The sequence below is a fragment of the Atta cephalotes genome (genome assembly GCF_000143395.1).
Source record: "Atta cephalotes unplaced genomic scaffold scaffold00003, whole genome shotgun sequence".
In the NCBI taxonomy this organism is placed as follows: Eukaryota; Metazoa; Arthropoda; class Insecta; order Hymenoptera; family Formicidae; genus Atta; species Atta cephalotes.
Genome location: NW_012130067.1, coordinates 8,979,380 through 9,002,518, shown reverse-complemented (window position 1 = coordinate 9,002,518; position 23,139 = coordinate 8,979,380). Strand labels below are relative to the sequence as shown.

Below are 23,139 nucleotides of genomic sequence, written 5' to 3'. Positions count from 1 at the left end.
ATCTATAAGTATTATTAAGAGATATATTTTAAGATATATTTTAGTATTTAGAGATCTATAAGTATTACAATAAGTATTTTTCTTCTTCAATATACATAAAACCAGAAAATTTTTCACTTCGCGAAAACTTCTTTTATCGCTCATGTAAACGCGTAAGACTCTTCGACAAGAAACCGTGATTTGTGATTCTGACATACAATCTTGGGTGAAAGAAAAAGAAATTGTGCGATAGAAATTTCTTGTTCCAGTTAAAGTTTCTTTTCTATAATTACAACTGTATGTAAAGGCGCGTCGAGTACAAGACAGCGGATAGAGCAATAAGGGGGAGTATGATCGTGAGAAAGATGAAAAAGGATATAATGGAGGAGTGTGGAAGGAAAACAAAAAGAAAAAAAGGAAATCTTTGTTGCTATCTATATAGAGTGAGGAATCGCGCGTAATAAATAGTTTGAATGTCTGAGAACTGTACAAGAGGCAACTCGTTATATTCTCGTCTCTGATGTTTTCTTCTTTTCCGTAAACGCGAAAGAAGCAGCAAAGACCGATAAAAAGACAAAGACGCGATACGTTGAACAAATGCACGTGAAATTGTTTTTAATTTCAATAATATAATAATCCAATAAAATTAAACTTTTACGTATTTTAAGCAAAATTGCCATTAAAATTTTTTGGCGAAAAGTTGTTCGAAATGGCGTAATATACGACATATTAAAAGTCCTAACCACCCGCAAACTTGGGAAACTTTTCAACTTTAAAAAACTGGCCCGAAATGTGGTTTTTCTACAATATCTCAGAAAATATTAATTTTATCGAAACAAAGGTTATCATTAAAAAGAAAGTTGGCAAAATTACAAACAATTTCATATTTTTTAAAGATCGTACGATCAATTCTTTCCATGACAAAATTTTTTAAGACTGTTGTATTTTTACTATTTAAAAAAATGAACCGAATTTTTGCATTTTTTTTCGTAGATATCTTGGATTTGGCTATTTTCATGTACAAAATACCTATGAAGAGATTCAAGAGATTAAAAGTTATTAAATTCTCTACAAAATCATTTTTTATTCTCGTACGACCAATAACTTCCGAGATACGATTTTGAGAACTTTTCTTGTGTTTTTAGATAAAACATTTTTTAATATTTTTTCATAAATATTCGTCTATTCTTATGTAAAATGAAGTACCAATTGTCAAATAGAAAGGTTTTTAAATTCCTTACAAAATCGTTTGTCTTTTAAAGATGTTATCGTTTGTCTTTTAAAGATGTTTTATACAATCATAACAAAAGATTGTTGAAATTTAATTTTGATGAATTTATGCTTTTATGATATAGTTTAAGTAATAAGGATTGCGCAGAAATTTATCATTTATAGACAACAGAGTGCAGAAATTTTTAAATTTCTATTGTTTCTTTTTCTAAGAATTTTCGAATTTTTTGAATTATAATGAAAAACTTTTGGTAATGACGTATTCCAAATCCAATTTTATAATAGAAAATTTCATTTATAAAAATTAAATAATTTACTTACACAGAGTGCTTTAAAATATCAGAATAAAAATTAGAACAGTGAATAATCACAAAATATAGTAGCTTTCTAACTATTTCATTGATAAATTTAATAATTTGTCGTTTCTTTGAGGAGAATGAAATGTGACAACATCGCACTCAGAGAAAAAAATCATTATTAGTAACTATAAATTTGTAGTGAAATAGCGCCTTAACTATAGGGTAGGATCGGATATTATGAGCATCTTAAGGAAACATTTTGATATCTAGCATACTGAAGAATAAAATAATCTTATGCAAATCATTTGATAGATTTGTTGATGTTTTATCTTTTAAAATTGATTATTTTAATACAAATATTGAAATGGAGATACTCTTATTACCCGTCCAGTGTTCATATTACCCTCTGTGGAGTAGGTTGATATGAGCATCCTTAAGGATAATATGAGGAAATTTGTTTAAAAAATTATACAAATATATATATATATATATATATATGAAACATTTTATTAGAACTAATGCCAATTAAATGTCTGATTAATATGTATAACCAGAAAATAATGTTACATTTACAAATAATTAGTAAGTATTATCAAATTATCAAAACAGTTTTGGCAATACTTATTAAATAATTGTAAAAGTAACATTATTTTTGATTATATTAATCAAACATTTGATTGACATTATTTCACTATACATTTAATAGCTATTATTAAACTTTAAGGGGCTCAACCATTGCTATAAAAATGTATACTAATGTACATTGCTAATTATGGCAATACAATACACTTTATTGCTAGCATTGTTATTATATTGTTAATATTGTTATGTATTATTATATAATATTGCCACCTATTGCTAAGTATTATTAATGTTAATTGCTATGTACTGTTAGGTTGATACAAAAATAATGTCGTAAAAAAAAATAGTGTAAGTTTTTAACTTTCAACTTTAAATGTAAATATCTAAGCTCATCAAACTTTATTAATCGAAGTAAGAACCATTAGCATTTACACATTTTTATCAACGAAATACAAGTTTCTTTATTCCATTAGCATAGAATTCTGGAGTTCTAGAATCGATGAATTTTCTGAAGGCATTTTCAGTAGTTGCTTGATTGTTGAAGATTTTTTCCTAAAGAAGTGGTCGAGATGTTTGAAGAAGTACTCGGTTGGCAAGAGTATGCTGGGTGAGACAAAATTTCGTAACCAAATTCGTTCAATTTTTAAAGAGTTGGTTGTGCAACATATAGATGAGCGTTGTCATGCAACAGAATCGGTCCCTTCCGATTGACTAATGCTGGATGTTAATGTTGTAATCGTTAATGCATGTTATCAATTTCGAGGCAATACTTCTCTTTCGTTGATTTAGAAAATTGTAATGGATGATTTCTGTTAAACACCACCAAATGATCATCATTATCTTCTTAAGATGCAATTTTGCTTAGAGAAGTGCTTTAGTCTTTTATCTAATTATTGAGCAGATCATCTGTTGTCGTAAAGAATTCATTTTTCATCGCATGTTATAATGTGATCAAGCAAAGGGTCATTTTTGTTGCGTAAAACAGATTTTGTGATGACGGTTTCTTTGATTTTCATTCAATTCATGAGGAATCCATTTATCGAGCTTTTTTTACTTTTCTAATTTGTTTTAAATGATGAACAATTGTTGAGTGATCAACGTTCAGATCCTGGGCAACCTTTCGAATGGTTTTTAATGGAGCCGATTCAATAATTGTCTTTAACTGTTCATTGTCAATGGTTACATGCCGATCCTCTTTATCTTCAAGGCTCTCATTTCCGTTACGAAATTTTTGAAACCATCGTTGTATTATTCGTTTGTAATTTCTGGACCAAATGCTTCATTAATTTTTCGATTCGTTTCGTGCTGCTTTAGAGCTAATTTGAAAAAAAAATTGCTCAAAATTGTTTCTTTTCCATTTTTAACAATAGTGATAGTAATTTAACACAAAGTAATACTGAAAATAAAATTATAAGCACAATGATCAGAATCTGCGCTTGAAAATGGTACAATGTAAACATAGTTAAACGTAATGTTATTGTACAGTAAAGCGCCAAAATTTAAAACAGTAAATTTAAACCGATATTATTTTTATACCAACTTAATACTATGTATTGCTAACATATTGCTAGTATATTGCTAGTATATTGCTAGTATATTGCTATTGCTAGCATTGCCTGTTTTATTACTGGACTGTCGCAATATATTTCTAAAGAAATGTACACTGATTGCTATAGTGAGTAACCACTCGTCAGATTGTTTTTTTCAGTGTACCTATAAAGAATAATGATAAGGAATAATGAATATGCCCATAATGCACGACCATGCATACTATGGAAACTCCTGTGTCTAATAAATCAATAATAGTCTTGGGTCTTTATGATGAAGTTATAATGATTCAATATTGTTTACTTAACAAATATTAACATGCAGAACAAATTTTATCTTAATATAGATTGGGGACCTTGAATCCCCAAGTTAGAGGAAAACATGTGAGGAAGAAATAAAACAATAATAGAAATAAACATATCTACTTATTTAATAATGTGATAAATATCCGAAGTACATAAATTTAGATCAAATTTCGTAACATATTGGAATGTCGCGAAGATAGATGCATCTTTTTACAACAGTTGACACTATTAATACTAATCGGACAGAAATATAAAGAGTGCTCATATTACTTGCAGTGCTTATAATATTCAATCCTATCCTATATATATTATTAAATTCTTATAAGATTATATATAAGATTATAGATAAGAAACTAGATTAAGTGAACTTAAGAAAATATAATACCATTAATCAGACAATAAATTGCATATATATTAATATAATAAATTATATTAATATTATTATATTTTTTTAGTTTACTTAATTTACTTGGATAAACTTTCGAAACGTCAAATGCCCGATTTTCATGAATTTTGACAAAACACTCTAAAAGACGTTAAATGAATGCCTTTAAATGGATTTCACCGATAAGAAGATTTAATGTCAAAAAGTTTAAATAAAGTTACCATCTGAATGGATTACCTTTACAAAGCTCATTCTAAAGAGAGACTTTGATGTTGACCTTGACCTCCAAGATCTACTCTACTTTTGTCCGCCCCTAGATGGAGAGGATAGTAGGATGAAACTCATTTCGCGTGGAAATTCAGACGCTGAAGCTGGGGAGACGGTAGAATGAAAGTCGCTTCGCGTGGAAAATCGTGCACCTATTGGCACGGAAATAACATTTACAAAACTCCATTCCAGCGATACATAACTTTGTATAAACATTTTTGGCATTAAACTTTCGTGTCGGTGAAAATCCATTTAAGAGCATTCACTTGACATCATTTAGAGTATTTAGAGTTTCTGTCAAAATTCACGATACTCGGGTGTTTGACGTTTTCGGAAGTTTACTTACAGTTTTCATTAAAACTTTATAATACATAGTTACAAATTTTTGTATACATTTATTTTTGTCTTCCAAGTTCGAAACCAATCGCGCCTTTTATTGTAAAATTGAGTGGTTTTCTTCTTAAGAGAAACTGAATTTCGCTACGTCCCTCTAATGACAATGCCGCATATTGCTCATGCTGAGCGACTTTAGAGAAAAAACTTTGAATGTATTTCGTAAAGTTCAACAATGATTAATTATTAGTTACTATGATTAGTTACTATGATACAGTGTTATTAAAAAAAAGTTTTTGTCTAAATTAGAAAAAATGTAATTGCTTCATTTATTTGCATGAAGTCCAAGTAATTACTCAATGTAGTTGGAATCACTATTTCACTACTAATTAATAGTACTACAATATTGTTACCGTAACTGTATTTTTCATAGTATTCAGTACTACTTCAGTTACTATTACTTTGTAAAACTAGTTACTTAAATTGCAAAAGTTATCAAATTTATGTTATAATTTATGCTATAATCGTTTTCGAATATACTATATTCGTTTTCTCTCAGTATGCCATTTTTCATAAATTGGTCAGACTGTGTATTATATACGCATTATACACGAGATTTTGTTGGCTTATATGCGGATAAAAGTTACAATTGTATTTTTTTACAAGTAGGTTTAAAAGTAGATCTTTATCGATGGAAAGGAAAAATAGTGACCAAAAAAGTGTATAAGAAAAGATTTCTTCATTCAAAAAATGGGAAAAAGCACAATCTCAGCAAAAAAAATTGCGAGAATGAAATTGTCGTGAATAACTCCACATTGTTGATTTGAAATTCTTGGGCCATTTATAATGTATTTCATGTAAAATGTTTTGTCCTTAGAATATGAGAAAAAGAGATACGCCGAGGATTAGGTTCGCAGTTGTTGATATGATGCTATAAAATTGTCTATTTATAAATAAAATAGTAATAGCTATTAATAGTGAAGCACAATGCAATTTTCCAGTGACAAATGCTCGAAAAAGGATCGATTTTGATATAAACTTCGAAGCAGTAATAGACACGATTAAATTTTTTTCTATTATTTTTTCTAGTATTTAACAATCAAGAGTTAACAATATAGAGTGGAGCAAAAACAGACTTTCAACCACTCCTATTAAGCTGGATCCTCTATCAAATATCAAATTCGCGATAGATAAAACAATTTAGTGCTTTTTATTTGCTAATTATTTGCTAAAAAAAAAAATTTTTTTGCTCCGGCAGTTTAGCTGTTATAAAAAAAATGAGGAGATCCAGATTAATATAAAGGACCCCCCCCCATATTGAAAAAAATAGATTCAATGGATCTACAAAAAAACAAATATATCAAATTTTTTACTTTTTATTTGCTCCAAGATAGCCTAAATAAAATTCGGAAATTTAATATTTTAAAAAAATATCGAACTTGCGATCCGCGTTGAGTTACTTCAAATCTCTTTTCTATGTCCACAGAATTATTTGCTCGAATGTATATGATATCAGAGTAATCATAAGATCACGTATTATCGAAATATGACAAAATCCGATTTATTTGCTAACTATAAAGTGTGGAAAACAGTGAGAATGTCGAGCACGAGCACACGGTTTCCTCGCGGCCTGTTTACTCAGTGCTACTTGTATCGCTCGTAGAATGTCGTAGGAATTATTTGCTTGCAAGTTTTTGATGACAGTAATCCTGGGATTGTCTATTATCGTACCAAAATCCTATTTATTTGTTAATTTTTAAGTGTGAAAAATTTAATAGAGAACGCTATGCGTCAACTTTGAGTTGGCAGGCGGATTGGCCGCGAGGAGCCGTGCTCGACATTCTCATTGTTTTCCATATTTTACAGTTAGCAAATAAATCAGATTTTGGCATGTTTCAATAGTCTCAGGATTATTTTTCTTTCGGAAACATTCGAGCAAATAATTCCTGGATGATGGAAAGTCAAAGTTGGCGTGTAGCATTCTCCAATAACTCATAATTTTTCACACTTAAAAATTAGCAAATAAATTGGATTTTAGTACGATTCGATAATAGATAGTCCCAGGATTACTATGTCAAAAAACTTGCGAGTAAATAATTCTTGCAACATTCTAGCGAGCGATACAAGTAGCACTGACTATAAAACAGGGTGGATTGACCGCGAGGAGCCGTGCGCTCGCGCTCGACATCCTATTTTCCATACTTTACAGTTAGCAAATAAATCAGATTTTGTCATATTTCGATAATACGTGACCTAATGATTACTCTGATATCGTTCGAGCAAATATTTCTGTGGACGTAAAAAAGGGACTTGAAGTAACTCGACGCGGATTACAGGTCGTGATATTTTTTTAAAAATATTAAATTTCCGAATTTTATTTAGACTATCTTGGAGCAAATAAAAAATCTGGTATGTTTGATTCTTTTGTAGTATCACTGGATCTATTTTTTCAGTAGGGGGGAGAACTTTATATTAACCCCTGGACCCCTCCCATTTTTTTTATAGTAGTTAAACTGCCGGAGCAAAAAAATTTTTTTAGCAAATAATTAGTAAATAAAAAGCACTAAATTTTTTATCTATCGAATTTGATGATGGGGGGGGGGGGGTTCAGCTTAATAGGGATCTTTCAACCAATATCTCAGAAATCAATTGAGTGAATATAAAAACTTCTATGTTACTGAATGGCTTAAAAATGAGCTTTCAAATAGTTGCTTCGCAAATTTTATCGCAATCTCTTGATTTTTTTATTTGAGATGTTTAAAATAAAAAAAGATTCGTTTTGTCCTATCCTTCTCTCATTTTGTATTAGATTATGCATACCGTTTTTGTGTTTGAATTTTTTTAAATGTAAAAATTTATAATTCTCTCTGCTCTATTAGGTATCTTGCTGAATTGGAATGGATACATCTCTAAAGTCTATTCTACAATGTGCTATTTATTTTCTGTTTTCTGCTTTTTGTTATTTTTTACATCTTGTCTTTTTGCTTCTTATCCGGTTTTTTTATTTTATATCGCCTGAGATAAAAATTAATGAACAGACTTGTTTCGAAAGACACAAGAAATTAACAAGAAATAAAATACAACAAGAAATATAATTGTTAATACAACGGTTGCAAAGGAGAAAAAAATAAAAAGTAAAAAACAAGAAACAGGAAACAAAGAGCACATTGTAGAATAAGCTTAAAAATGACGTGTATGAATATTCCAAGTGTTGCGTTCAACACGTTCAAAACACGTTCAAAACACGTATGAGCAAAAAGTTGACACAGTATGAGCAAAACACTCTCAGAAGAAGTGATTAAACAAAGTAGCTAACACTTGCAGAGATGCAGCCCTATTGGAAAAAAATTGACAATAAAACAAGTAGAAACCATTGAAAAAATATTAGGTACAGTTTTTCACAAAATATTCTTTCAAATATTCAGGAGCCAAAAAAATTCAATGAAGGAAAAAAAAACAAAAAAAAACAAAAAATAGCATTAAAAAGAATAATCGACTAGTTTCATTCATTTATTTTTCTTCCGATTGATATTACAATATTTTATTTTCTCATTTTATTTAAAAAAATGTTATTTGTTTCGTTTTTATTTATTCTAAAATTTATAATAATAAACATAAATCTTTTTTATTGTATGCAATTTGTGAAACTTATTGACATTTAATTATAATAAATAATTATAATAAATTATTATGGAATAAGTTATATAATAAATGATATTAAAATAAGTATATATATATATATGTATAATAAAAGATAATTAACAATTTATAATTTTATTTCTTACTATTATTTTCCAATGTTATATATAGTGACAACTCAACTCATACACACGCACACAATCAGAAAACCGCATACATGTGCGTACGCATGTGTATGCCGCGTAGGCATAACAGCATGTTGTTACATTTTCATGGTGAATCACATGGTCAACTTGGATAATTTGATCGGATTATGTTCAATGTCTTCCGAACGTACGCACGCATGCACGCACGCACGCATTCAGTACTTAGTTAAAATTATTTAACCAAATATTTCTCTTCTATATACATCTAAGGTACATTTTTTAAATTCAAATTTTTAACTAATTCCTATCATTTTTTCTATCCATTTTAACCTTAAATCGATACGATTACACATTTTTCATAAAATCAAGAGTAAAATGCAAATTAAAATTCTTATAACTTTGGATTGTTTCAATGAATCAATTCCAGGTTATGTCGTAAATCTCCGACATGTATAAGAATAAGCTGTAAAATTTTTGTTAAATTCCTAATATTTTCAAAATAGATAACATCCTTAATCTCGTATGAAACGAATAGTTATCGAGATATAAATAAATTTTGATGAATATTGTAATAAATTTTAATAAAGAACTTGCTTGTTGCTTAAAAGATAGCGTTTAAAAGATATTATACACTCTCAATTTATGTTAAGCTATATTTAAGTTATTAATTTCCCTTTTTGGCTATATAAATGCTGAAGCTAATAAATTCTATTCTATTCTATTTAAGTATTAATTAATACAAGTACGTAATGGAATTGAAAAAAATAATATTCGTATTATTCTTAAAGTTTATAATTTGCATACGATCCTAGTTGCATATCACTTTTCAAAATTTATTTTAGAAAAGCAACTTCGACAAAAAATGCCTTTTTTCAACATTTTCTAGAAAAACGTGTTCCTTATTATTTTTTAAATAAATATATCAATTTCTGAAGAATTTACATAAAAAAATAAGATACACTAAACTGAAGGTCATAAAATTTCCTATAAAATGCTTTTCTTTCTTCTCTGTCCATCAATTTTTATAGAAGTTACAATTGTTTAATTTGAAGAATTTTCTGCGACGATTTTTTTACTGACTGAAAACTAAAGTCTGACTTCTGTAAAAACGGTGTATTTGTAAAAATATTAGGATAATGACACTTTCTGAGCTCATAATAGATAAAATACTTTGAATTTAACGTTTGGTTTATATTTTTAGAATCAATGGTTTCGGAGACGTCTGTTAAGCTAGCATCCCTCTCCACAAAAAATCAAAATGGCTCCTATGCCAGAATTAAGTGTTTTTTATGTGCTAATTACGTGCTTTAGTGCCAATTTTTATACTCGAATGGTTTAGCAAAAAATCGCGATTGAAAGTGAGGGCTAGTTTAAGTTAGTACTTCGATCCTTCATTAAATTACATACAAAATAAAAAAATTAATAAAATTAAGTGCTTTTTAGGCACTTTTTCAAAATAACAAAATTAATTAATTATAATGGTTTAAAATACACGCCAAACTTTGATACATATAACATCGGTACAAGAGTACTAGTTAAAATGAAGATAATAAATTGGTTGTAAGCTCAAATTGTTCCTCCATTTATGTCTCAAAATGTGCACAACGAGATTTTGATGCTCATCTCCTTTGACAGAAAAATTACTCCCGAAAGTGACCATCGTCTCCTTACAAAAATAAAGTGCCAGTTAAAATGCAGATAGCGAATTAGTTGAAGGTTCAAATTATTTTTCCATTTATGTGCTTTCAAAATATGCACAACAAGATTTGATTCGTCTTTTCGACAGGAAAATTATTCCTAAAGTGATCACCCATCGTCTCCTTAAAAGAGTAAAGTGCCAACATTTTATAAGTTAGCGAAACATCATTTAAAAAAAACCGACAGAGCAATATTAATAAATTATAATAAAAATAAATATTTTCCTTTGACAACAAATAAGCAACAAATAAAAATATTAGTTAAAATTGATTCTGCTCACTTTATTTCGCTAACTTATAAAACTGGCATTTTATTCTTGTAGGGAAGCGATGGGTGATCACTTCGGGGATAATTTACCGGTTAAAGGGGATGCAAAATCTTCTTGTATATATTTTGAGAGCACAAAAGTGAAAGAACAATTTGAACCTACAACCTATTCGTTATCTATATTTTAATTGATATTTTACTCTTGTTGTTTAATACATATGTTATATGTATTAAACTTTATTGGCGTATTTTAAATCGTTACGGTTATTAGGTGTACAACTTTGCTTCCGCCGTTTTCCTATAGATGGCTTTAGGGATAAGTGGTGGTCGAAATAAATAGATCATAGACGTCATACAATAAACTTGGGCATCTGTCAACATAACCCCATAAAAATATTAGTCGATTTGTGTCTGCATCATAAAGTTATTCTCGATTGAAAATGTCAGTTTACGAACCAAATTCTCGTCATTTGCGGGAGGTTTTAATTTTTTGCTTCAATATGAAGAAATCTGCGGCTCATCGAATGCTCTCAAATACTTATGGTGAGGCCGCTATTAGTGAAAGAACGTGTCGTGAGTTTCAACGCTTCAAGAACGGTGATTTTGACGTTGAAGACCGACATAGCGGTGGAAGAGAGAAGGTTTTCGAAGATGCAGAATTGGAGACATTACTTGAGCAAGACTCAAAATCAAGAAGAATTGGCATGACTCAACAATCATTGGCAGTGACTCAACAAGCCATTTCAAAACGTCTCAAAGCCATGAGAATGATTCAGAAGCAAGGAAATTGGGTGCCGCATGAATTGAAGCCGAGAGATGTTGAACGGCGTTTGTTTGCTTGTGAACAGCTGCTTGAAAGGCAAAGACGGAAGAGATTTCTGCATCGCATTATGACTGGGGACGAAAAATGGGTTCATTACGATAATCCCAAGCGCAGAAAATCATGGGGAGTTCCCGGCCATGCTTCCACGTTGACGACCAAACCGAATATTCACGACTCCAAGATCATGCTCTGTATTTGGTGAGACCAGCTCGGCGTAGTGTATTATGAACTGTTAAAATCGACTGAAACAATCACAGGCGATCGGTATCGAACGCAATTGATGCATTTGAGCCGAACATTGAAAGACAAACGGCCGCAATATAACGAGAGACACGATAAAGTGATTTTGCAGCATGACAATGCTCGACCCCATGTTGCGAAAGTGGTCAAGACATACTTGGAAACGTTGAAATGGGAAGTCCTACCCCACCCGCCGTATTCTCCAGACGTTGCTCCCTCTGACTATCACTTGTTTCGATCAATGGCACACGGCTGATCAGCACTTCCGTCTTATGAAGAAATAAAAAATTGGATCGATTCGTGGATAGCCTCAAAAGATGACCAGTTTTTTCGACGCGGGATTCGTACGCTACCCGAAAGATGGAAGAAAGTAGTGGCCAGCGATGGACAATACTTTGAATCATAAATGTATAACCAGTTTTTTACAATAAAGCCTCGAATTTCGGAAAAAAACGGCGGAAGCAAAGTTGTACACCTAATACATTAATTTTGTTATTTTGAAAGCAACTAAAAAGCATTTAATTTTACTATACTAATTTTTTTATTTTATACGTAATGAAGGAGGTGCTAATTTGACGTTAAGTAGCATCTCTCTTTCAATCGCGATTTTCTAAATCGTTTGAGCACCAAAATTGACACTAGAGCACATAATTAGCACATATAAAGCACTTAATTCTAGCATAGGTGCTATTTTGATTTTTTTGTAAACACCTTTAAATGCAAATTTCGACAAAACGTCGCATTAGACTGTCCATTTGTCCACATTTGTCCATAAAAAAATAATCTTGTTTACCCCCTAAAAAATTATTATATAATTAAATAAAAATTCCAGCACTCCTAAATTACATACAGGATTCGATTGTCCACTATGTGAACATCATTTTTTTTAATTATATGAAATAAGAATGCCTACTATTTAAACGATTACAATTGCAGTGATGAATTTTTTAAAAATATTTAATTTGTTTATAATTTAGTTTTTTAGATAAAAAAACAATTATATATGATATGTATCACAGATTGAAAATAATTGTAGAGAAGGTTACACTTATCGATAATAATAATATTACATTATGAAATATAACAATGATAATATTCAACTAATTAGATTTTTTACATATTCAGAATATTCATTTCATTTCATTATTTCAGTTTTGCATCGAAATTTCATTTTTACGTAAAAATGAAAATAAGAGCAAATTACAAGCCAATGGCTTTGACCTTTGAAATGTTATCCAGGTTCTGAACAACATTTAAATGCTAAAATCGTCCTTTTACTATCATTTCCATTAAGTAAAAAATCTCCGAATTGGATTTACAGTTTGCAAAATTTTTATTAAAATACGCACAAACTTTTTTCAGCTGGATTTCAAAATAAGTGTGCAGCTGAGGTCACATTACTGGAATCGAGTTTGTATAATTAAGATTGAAAGTCTAGAAGAAAAGTTTTTTCACTAAGTAGAAAATATATGTATGCTTTGCGAAGATTGGGAATGCAACAAAGCCGAAATTTCGTATAGTAGTAATTGCGCGGTCTTGCAATAGATGATGCTGGCATATGTTAGATAAGAACAGATATATGCGTTTGAGTAAGATAGAACAATGTATAATATTATATAATACAAGAAATTAATAAAAAATGTCACTATTATCGAATTTGGAATTAAAAAAGTCTGTACTATCGACCTCGATTAAGTTCGGGAATCGGTTTAGGATCTTCTTAAGGAGATGTTGGAGTGACGGCCAAATTTGATCGAGATCGATAGTACAGACTTTTTAAATTCCAAATTCGATAATGGTGACATCTTTCATTCATTTCTTATATTTATTATATATCATTGTGTCTCAAATGCATTTATCTGTCTTTATCTAACATATTGCAACGCCATTTCTTGCAAGATTGAACACCTACTGCTAGACATAATTATTGCTTTGTTTACTATTTCGAATCTTCGCTCAGCATTCGTATACACATCATTTGCAGATCGATACAAATCTTTCTTTTTAAGCTTTTAATCTTCTAGTTTCATAAACTCATAGTATTGTGCACGTAATATGCTTAGTGCTATCGTTTGATCTATACGAACTATAAAACTTTTGTACTGTAAGGAAACATCTATGTCAGGCAGCTCTACGAGAAAAAAATGTAAGTTTTAAATTTTTTTCGATTTTAATATAAAGTCTATTGCAACATCAAATTTTACGTCTACTTTAATCATGTAAAAAGATTTTGGATTCCGTTCAGTAAATTAGAGAGATTTATATCGATCTGCAAAGTGACAATTTGGCAACTCCAGCATCCCTTTAAGAAGTTTTAGTTATCAATCGAACATCTTGAGTAATGCTAATGTAATACTAATTGAGTAATTTCAAGTCTTATAACTCGAAAAGTAATTAATTAAAAAATATTTCATTGTAGTGTTTTGGAAAATTTTTGAGAGCAACAAGAATATGTAACGAAAAATAGGAAGTTTCATTAATCTTGACAACACCATCCAAAATCACCATCTTATGCCCCCCTCGAAGTCATGAAACTTTTCGAAACATTTTTCTCTAAAATGCATTGTTCAAGAAATATATGAAGTCGTCATTAAAAATGGGACACCCTGTATACATAGATATACTAGAGATATATAATATAATATAATATAGAGCAATATAATACGTTTTTTATAATAGTACATCGAACGAGCCGTATAAAATAGAATGTAAATATATATCAAGGAGATGAGAAGTTACGAGAGAACATTTTTAATTATACGCACTATAAATTTCCAAGCACGCGCTATTAACTTGCTGGTAGGTGAAAATTTGATTAAATTGATGAATCCCAGCAGAAAGTAAGTAATATTGATAAATTATTTCGCGGATCATGTTGAGAGTCGTTTCCGATTCTGTGCAATGGACAATTGGCAAAAGAAATTAATAACAAAGTTTGATAGAGAATAAAAAAATGCATATTCGTTAAGATTCTCAGACAATAGAAAGACAGATTCATACTATTTTCCTGTTAAGTACATAATTATAAAAATTAATCATAAAAACGATTTATTAAAAATAAGTAATTAACAACAAAGGAATAATTTTAAGTTTAAAGACCTTCGAAGTAATTACTGATCAGAGCAAAGTTAAATGGCAAAGATGCTATTTATACAGACATGCATCGTAAATGGACGAAATCACATGCAACGCGTCATTAAAACGGAAACAGATAAAAAAGCGTAACTACTATATGACTGCAAAGAGTAAATTGTCGCTCAGGACAAAAAGAATCAGAATAAAGATTGATTCGTCTAACGAACGGATTGCAATCGCTTGATCGAATTGAGGTACTCTTAGTTTTGCTCTTTTCTTTACGGTTTTTCTCTACCTATTATCATCATTCGGTGAGTTACATTACGCTGCTCGACGCAACATGTCACTTTAAGTTTGATTGTATTTTTCTCAGAACGCATATAATCTTGGAAAAGTAGTATAATCTTGGAAAAGCAACAACTGAATAATTAAGCAATCTTGTCAATATTATTAAAATATCGAAAGAAATTCACAGTAATAATAGGGAAATCGAATTAGAGATTGTGATAGTTCTATAAATCCATTGATAGTATCAAAATCTGTAGCCTCCATAAGAAACCCAACGAAACTAAACGTAGGTTTTTTTTCAAGCTAAAGTTGAATCGAAAAATCTTCCATTAAGTCCCATTCGAGGAGACGTCTCAACAAATATCCTTGCGAATCAAGCGAAATGGTTACAAGACACACTATCAAGCGAAAGTAAAGCTCGAATTTTCGTCGGAAGAGGAATGAATTAAAACCTAGGATTCCGACAAGGAGTCCTAGAGACAGGGAAGAAAAACAGGAAGAATATTTTTACCTGTAGATTCAGATATTAAGAGATAAGTTTGCGAAGATGTATGCAGCTTGGATTGAATGTCGGTGTCGAAGAAAGACATGGACGAGAACGCGAACAAGATCGATGGCTTGGTCATCAATAATCGAAAATTGGCAACGGAAAATGTATAATATAATCCTTCAAGATTTCGGGAGTGGAAATAACGAAAATAAAGACGGAACGGAATGATGGACGTCGAAGCTTCAATTTTAGATACTTTAGCTAATTACGATGAATCGAACATGAAAGCGATCGACAAGCATGGAACGGGTCTAAACATCAAGGTGTCTTAACCGATGGTAAAAGCGCTAATCTCTTGCGCGACGGTAAATTTTCGCTATCCGCATCAATCGCGTTAAAAGTGTGAGACAGTGAATTAACAATTGAATCCGTTAACTATTTAATTTACAGCTTCGATTAATTATTTAATTTATACATATATATGTATATATGGATTTATGTGTACAAAAAATAAAGACATTATTCAGTATATACATATTGTTAAACACGTTTTAATTCGGAGATTCATGAGGAAAAAACTTCCGAAACATGTATGCGTATTAAAATAGCAAAGCAGAGCTTGCGTTAAAGATTAGATGTAAAAGAAATATTAAAGTTAAATAAAATATTTAAACAAAATATTCTTGCTGTGAACAGTTGCAAAATTCGTTTGAACTCGAAGTATGAGACTTTTAATATACAAGATCTATCACCCCTTTATAATTTCACATTAGCTTTTCCTGAAGAAAAAGAATTCCAGATCCGGTTTGAGGTCAATTGCCTCGACTTACTCTCAAGGTTGGAGCGTGTGACACAGCCATTAAGACACAATAGATCATTTGAAACTGTTGTAGCACATAATTAATCTTAACAACAGCCGCGGCGCGGATATTCGCGACGACTGGTGGCCTTCGTGCGGATAACCAGAATAAGATCTAAATAATTTTCCACTTTCAAGTTTCTTTATCTTGTAGTCCGACGTCTTGTAATATAGTATGATGTCAATTATAATTTATAAATAAATTAGTAAGAATCGCAAAAAAATTGTGAAAACATTACACTTGAAAATTGTTAAGAGTCAATTAGTTTCTTTGACATGAATGCCCATTGAATTATCACGCATATTATACGGGATGTCCCCATTTTTAATAATGCATTAAGATTTTTCAAAAACTATGTAGATCGGAAAAATGTTTCAAACAAAAGTTGTTTGGTTTGAAAGAAGATATAAGAAGATATTGATTTGATCTCGTCGTTAAGGTTACTTTTGTAAATAAAAAGTCCTATTTTTCATTACATTCTTGTAGTTTACCGATCGAGCATTAGCCAAGGTGTCCGATCGACTCTTAAATGCTCAGGATCATGATCTGGATAACATTTGTCAAGATCAAAGTGAAGGTTGTTTTATTTTCATTTTTATGTAAAAATGATGTTGAATAATGTTCAAGTTTTAATCAGACTATACCTTAGGTAATGCTAAAGCTGGTAGAATTGTAACTTTCAAGCCTTGTAATTCGAAAAGTTTCTAATGAAAAAGAATTTTACTATAGTGTTTTGAAAAGCTCTTGAGGTAAGCTACGAAACTCCTATCCAGTTGGTCCCTCATGCCAAAATAAAAAAAAGAATAGTTCAGAATTAGGAGCTATTTATGAGCTTTCAAACATTATAAGAAAAAAATTGACTCGTTTCGATTAGCAGGAATTTTGATTTAAAAGTGGAGATATTGTGTGAGTGGATGCCCATACAGTCTCTTCCACCTTAAAATTAACAATAAGAAATCGTTCATAGATTCAAAATTAGGAGTTCTTTATGAGCTCTTAAATCAGTGCAATTGCGATTTTTGGGCTTCATTCTTTCTTATCCTTCAAACAATCCCAAAACAAGTTTACAGTCAAGAGATATGTTACAGAAAATAGCACTATATCTAAATTTCATTAATGCAATGATTTTGGCATTGTGATATAAAGATATATAATCCTTTATTTTTGAGTTACAACCCCTTACACCTTAGCAGGAAACCAACTGCCCTCGGCACACAAGAGAGAATTATGTTAGAATATCGGAAAATAATTCATTTCGTGATGGGAAATTATCTGCTGATTTAGAAGCTCTCGGAATATGCATACAAGTCGACGAGTGACATTTGAAAAAGATTACTTGTTAGAAATAACGTTTCAAAATACATTTATTTGTTCATTTAATTTATTTAGTCAATTTAATTTATGTTATTTTTATATTAACATTTTCCATTGGTGTAACACTAATGCAATTGAGTAGAAATCGATTTACATATTTTCAGTATTAATAAATAATAATTTAATTCTTTTAATATTATGAATTGTGAAGTTATTGTGATAATAAAGAATATATGATTAAAAAGAGTCGAAATATTTATTAATAAAATATGTGAAATGATTTTTTCATTTAATTGCACTCATTGTCAATGTGCACTAATATTGCATTAGTTTTCCAAGTAAAAAATGCTAGAAAAATGTTAAATATAAGAAATATTGGTAAATGTTCATAGAAGAGGTTCTGAAAAAATGCAAAAGGCACCGAGTAACAATTACAGAAATCAGTGAGAACAATATTAACATAGATTATAACATAGATTATAAGTGAATTATAAAATAGAAATGCTGAGATAGTGAAATATAAGAATTTAATATTTGTATCCTATAATATATATATATATAATGAAATATACATATATGTATCTATCTGTAAAAAGCACGTCGCTTGATTTTATTTCAACTATTTTTCAATACATTTTAAATCCCTACAATACCATAAAAATGAATATTTATAATCACGATATACAATTAATTATTGATTGATTATGATATAAAGAAACAAAAAGAGACCGTTATTCATCTATTTTTGTTATGGAAAGATTCCACCTCTCCAAATTAAAAAAACAGAAAAACTATGTTAAAAAAATCACACAGCTAGACCAACGTGACGATTCTATATAATTATTTATGACGGATATTTCAATTCAACGCCGGAACTACATTCTTTCGCTGCCATGTTTGACGGAAATGTGAAATAAAAGAGGAAAGAATGCATGACAAACGTGAGAGCGATACATGAACATCTCGTATTCTCAAATGTCGCTGTCTCTATCGATGATTGATAAAGGAGGGTAAAAAAGTGTCGATTATCATCCCCAAGTTACATCTGTATAGACCTTGAAAAATCATTGACTGCGTTCAGCGGACTCAACAGTTCGCTGTTATTGGTGTATTCTCTTAGATTATCCAGCATTTTAGATCTGAAAGAATATATCAATAGCAGCGAGCACTCTCTCAACTGTTCATTCCGCTGAACGCAACCATTATTTGAATCCTCAAGAAACAGGAACAATCATTTAAAGTAAAGTAGTGAGAACATTGCTAGAATGGTTTAAATGAGTGTAATAATTCTCATCAGCTTTAACTGTATGTTTGTATTACTTTTGCTAAATAAAAAGCGAACAGTTCTTCTAAAACTGATCACATTAAAAGATTAGATGATTTTGAATTTGCGATTGCGAAAAAATTTGGTATATAGAGTACAGAGTAGAGCACAGAGCATAGAGTAAGAAAAAAATATGGAAACCTTGAAAATTTTGGAAAAATATAAAAGATATCGAAAAATATTTCAGATGAAAGTGGAATAATTTCAAGAGGGACTTTTGTTTCGTCATTATTTTTTTAGATAGAAACATCAAAAAGACACAAATGTACGCAGAAGCAAATGTTCTTCCACGGATAGAGAAACTATGCGAATTCAAAATGGATGTTTGCGATCGTACTTGCGCGATCGAATGACCAATGACTTTGCCTATTATTATCAAGATAACGAGATAACATGACATGTCAGAATCAACAGATGATTTTTGTTCCATTTGATTCTCAATAAATTTCTAATGTAATAGCATCGCATAATTCAATTCGAACTTATTATTCAATAAGCTTATGAATGTGGGAATAAGAATAAACACGAGAATAATTTACGAGTCGAAAATTAGAGTTTGAAAATTAGATTCATCAAGACGAAAATTACGTCCAATGAAAAATACAGTGCAATCGATTGCGGTAGCACAAGACGTTAAATGTGGAGAATATTTTATGATCAGAATGGATCAAAGGAAAAAAAAGTTTAATTTTAGTTTGTTTTTCTAAGAGCGCAAATTGTTAAAGTATTTTACTCTACGAAAGAAAAGTATTCGTAAAATTTGTACAACATTACGATGTACATTATGTGAAAAAATGATTCTGTTTTATAAACGATAAAAAATAGATTTGTCAAGAAAAGAAGGGTAGAAATTTCCGAGATGACAAATGTTATAATATAAAATGTTATAATATAAAATATGATCTAATTAACGTTTTGTGAAGCAACATTATTCACAATAGATCTAACTTAGGAATTAATTTCATAAATAAATTATTAAAGCATAACTAATAGTGATTTTATAACAATGCGAATAAGAATTTTATTCACTTTATTTCAATGTATCAATTTTTCTTTAAATCTAGTTATTAAAACGATTATTTTCGAGTTTATGAAGAAAAATACATCACAAAACACAGAAATAAAACGATACCCTAGCGGTGACAAAACTATCAAAAAGTTCTACCCTCTTTTTCTCAAAATTTATCATATTTTATCAATAAAGTCGCAAACGAATTTTGTGTAATCGAAAGTCGGAATCTCCATTGCGCATAAAATGCTCCATCCTGATCTTCATTCATGTTGATTTTATCTGCGATACGACTAAAATTTTGTGAATTGAGACAGGCCTGGTAGGGTAAGTATAGTCTAGGCTTCGCGAGACAATTTGCAAAAATTGCAAATTAAGCCCATACACGCGCGGAGCACATACTACTCGCGTAGGCAGGCCTTCTTTCTTCCCTGCACACACACACAGCCAGTTTATTCATCATTGTTCCACGGCGTTCTGTCGTCTGAATAGTTTTATGTAATACGATTCATGCAATCGCAATCATACTTCGCCGGCGTAAAAGAGGATACGACCTCAAAGATGGCCTCTCCCCGCCGCTGTCAAATTCGCGGCGCCACGCCGGAAAGCGTCGAAATGAAATATGGGACATCAATGTCCCGCCCGCTTCGAAAAAAAATCTCAAATTAATTAACAATTCAGTCAATACTCACGACAATGAGCACGATGATGTTAGAGGAGCCTGCGTGTAACGTGCGAAGCCCAATGGAGTCGCACCACCTGACGTGATGTCCGATGGAACACTATCGAGCACGCGCCACTTCTTGCGTGCACTACACCGTTTGTAGAAAGGGTTTTATGCGTTTGTCACTAGCGTAAACGTGAACGCGAACACGAAGTCGTTCGAGACGCGTGTCGTTGCGCCTGAGAGAAACGTGGTCACCACCTACGCTGTAAACAGCTGTACATTGGCTGAATCAGAACACGGCGCGAGTTTGATCGACCACGATCAGTTGTCGTAAACACTGGTCGCCATGCTGCCAAGGCACCTGTCAATACGCACGCGGCACGCACCATCTTGCGCACGATCGTTGGTACCGCGTTGGCGGTACCGCCTGCAGATGGCATGTACAGTGTTGCCACTGTGGCGTTGCAAGTTTAGTTGTGGCGCTCGAGTCAGTTCTTTTTTCCGATTTTCCTTTCTCTCTCTCTCTCTGATGTCATGGCGTTCTGCGTGCGGACCTTTTGTAAGCCTTAACGGTAGACTTTAAGTTAGTGCTCCTTAAGATTAATCATCTCTTTATGTTCATTGCGAGACCGACATCGGTTATTGCTCATGTCATTAGCTAATTCGCATCATCAGATAAATGCTTATATTGTAGATTTTTTTAATTGTAGAGTTTTTTGAATTCTAACCTAATAATGCGATACCGATATCCGAGCCGTCATACGCGCGTAATCACGTCTCTACTCTTTTAATCTATATGTTCTAAATATTCATTTGAGTTTGATTTATATTAAACCGCCTTATGGCACATGAATCAGAATCAATGACATTTCAGAATCAGTAACATTTCTTTGCGAACTTAGCAATCTTCCTTCGCCATTAGTCATCACCGGCCAAACACGTTCGGCGCCACATTAGGCACAGCAACCACAATGTAGCTATACCACCATCGAAAAAGATGTTTTGTACTATTAACTGGCAAAAAATGTACCAGAGCAAAAAGGAAAGAAAAAAAAGATTAACGCTTTTTAAGAAAATTTCAGTAAACTTTATTTCAGCCATTTAACAAAAACTTTTAATAAATATGCATGTTATGATATATAATACATGTCATGTAACTTCAATAAACTCAAATTAACTTAAAAATATTTATTTAAAAATATTTATTTTCGATAACAAAATTAATTATATTATTCATTACGTAAACATTATATTACATGTAATGATCAAAATATGACTAACATTTCCATCTTTTCTGCAATAATGTTTCAGACAGATTCCATGTATATAGTTTTCAGCCATTAGTTGCTTGGATAATATTATAGAACTGCATGTTTCTACAGCCAATTTATTTCGTAACTTTGTTTTAATTAAACTTAATTGAAAAAAAATTCTCTCTACATCCGCAGATGTATGTGGCAAACACTTTAATTCTTTAATTAATTTTTTTTAATTAGGGAACATTTCTTCATTTAATTCATTTTTCATTTGAAATACTTTCAACTAAAATTGATCAAATGAAGCGTACATTTTCAAATTTTTTAAGATATTCTAATCTTCCAACTGTCTTCATTATTTAAACGTCACTAACAATTAATTTATCAAATTATCAATAATATTGAGGCCTGGTTGTTCTTTTGATAAATTTTATCTAAGTAGCAAGATTACTCAGTCAAATGCGCAGATTTACCTAACAGATAAAATTTACTAAAAGGTGAAACAACCGACCCTGAATAAGTTGTACTTTATTAAAATTTCAATAAACTTACTTGCAATGACCATCTAGTTTAAGAGGGTCACAGTATTTTGTGAGGTTTTAAATTCAAAAATTTTTGGTATTCTAAATCATTCCTTCGTTTTGAGCTATTAGCAAATGGTTACACAAATTCCTTACAAATTCTTTCCACGGATTTTGATAACTTTGTTGCAGCTTTCGAAGAACATAAACGAGTGCACAGCCTATTGTAAATATATCTTTATTTAATTCTCTGTAATTTTGTCTGAACACTTGATTTCTATCCCATCATAACAGCCCATCATTATCATTATATTAGCAGCAAATCCAAGGATGTTTTCAAGCGATATCTTATTTTTTTTAAGTAATTCGACAATTGAATTAAAGAGTGTTTCAGCATTAGCCAAGTGAACTGGTACAAGACCAAACAACATATCTCTAACTTTGTTTTTGTAAAAGAAGAAAAAACTATTGCTAAACATACGTTTTTATTAAAACATCTGTTGTTTCATCAATAATTATAGAATAATAACATTTTTCTTCTAAAATGTTTTTTCGTAAAACTTCTAATTGTTCTTTCTTTCTGGCTGCTAATTT

At 30.9% G+C, this 23,139-nt stretch overlaps 1 protein-coding gene across 1 annotated transcript in view; it reads right to left on the bottom strand.

Annotated features, from left to right (window-relative positions):
* LOC105625816 (focal adhesion kinase 1) overlaps positions 1–21,208 on the bottom strand; it is a 91,653-nt gene extending 70,445 nt beyond the window's left edge. The window contains exon 1 of the mRNA XM_012207128.1: positions 21,048–21,208. Within this exon, the coding sequence (XP_012062518.1) occupies positions 21,048–21,208 (161 nt within the window). The remainder of the gene's footprint in view (positions 1–21,047) is intronic.
* Positions 21,209–23,139: the final 1,931 nt, after the last annotated feature.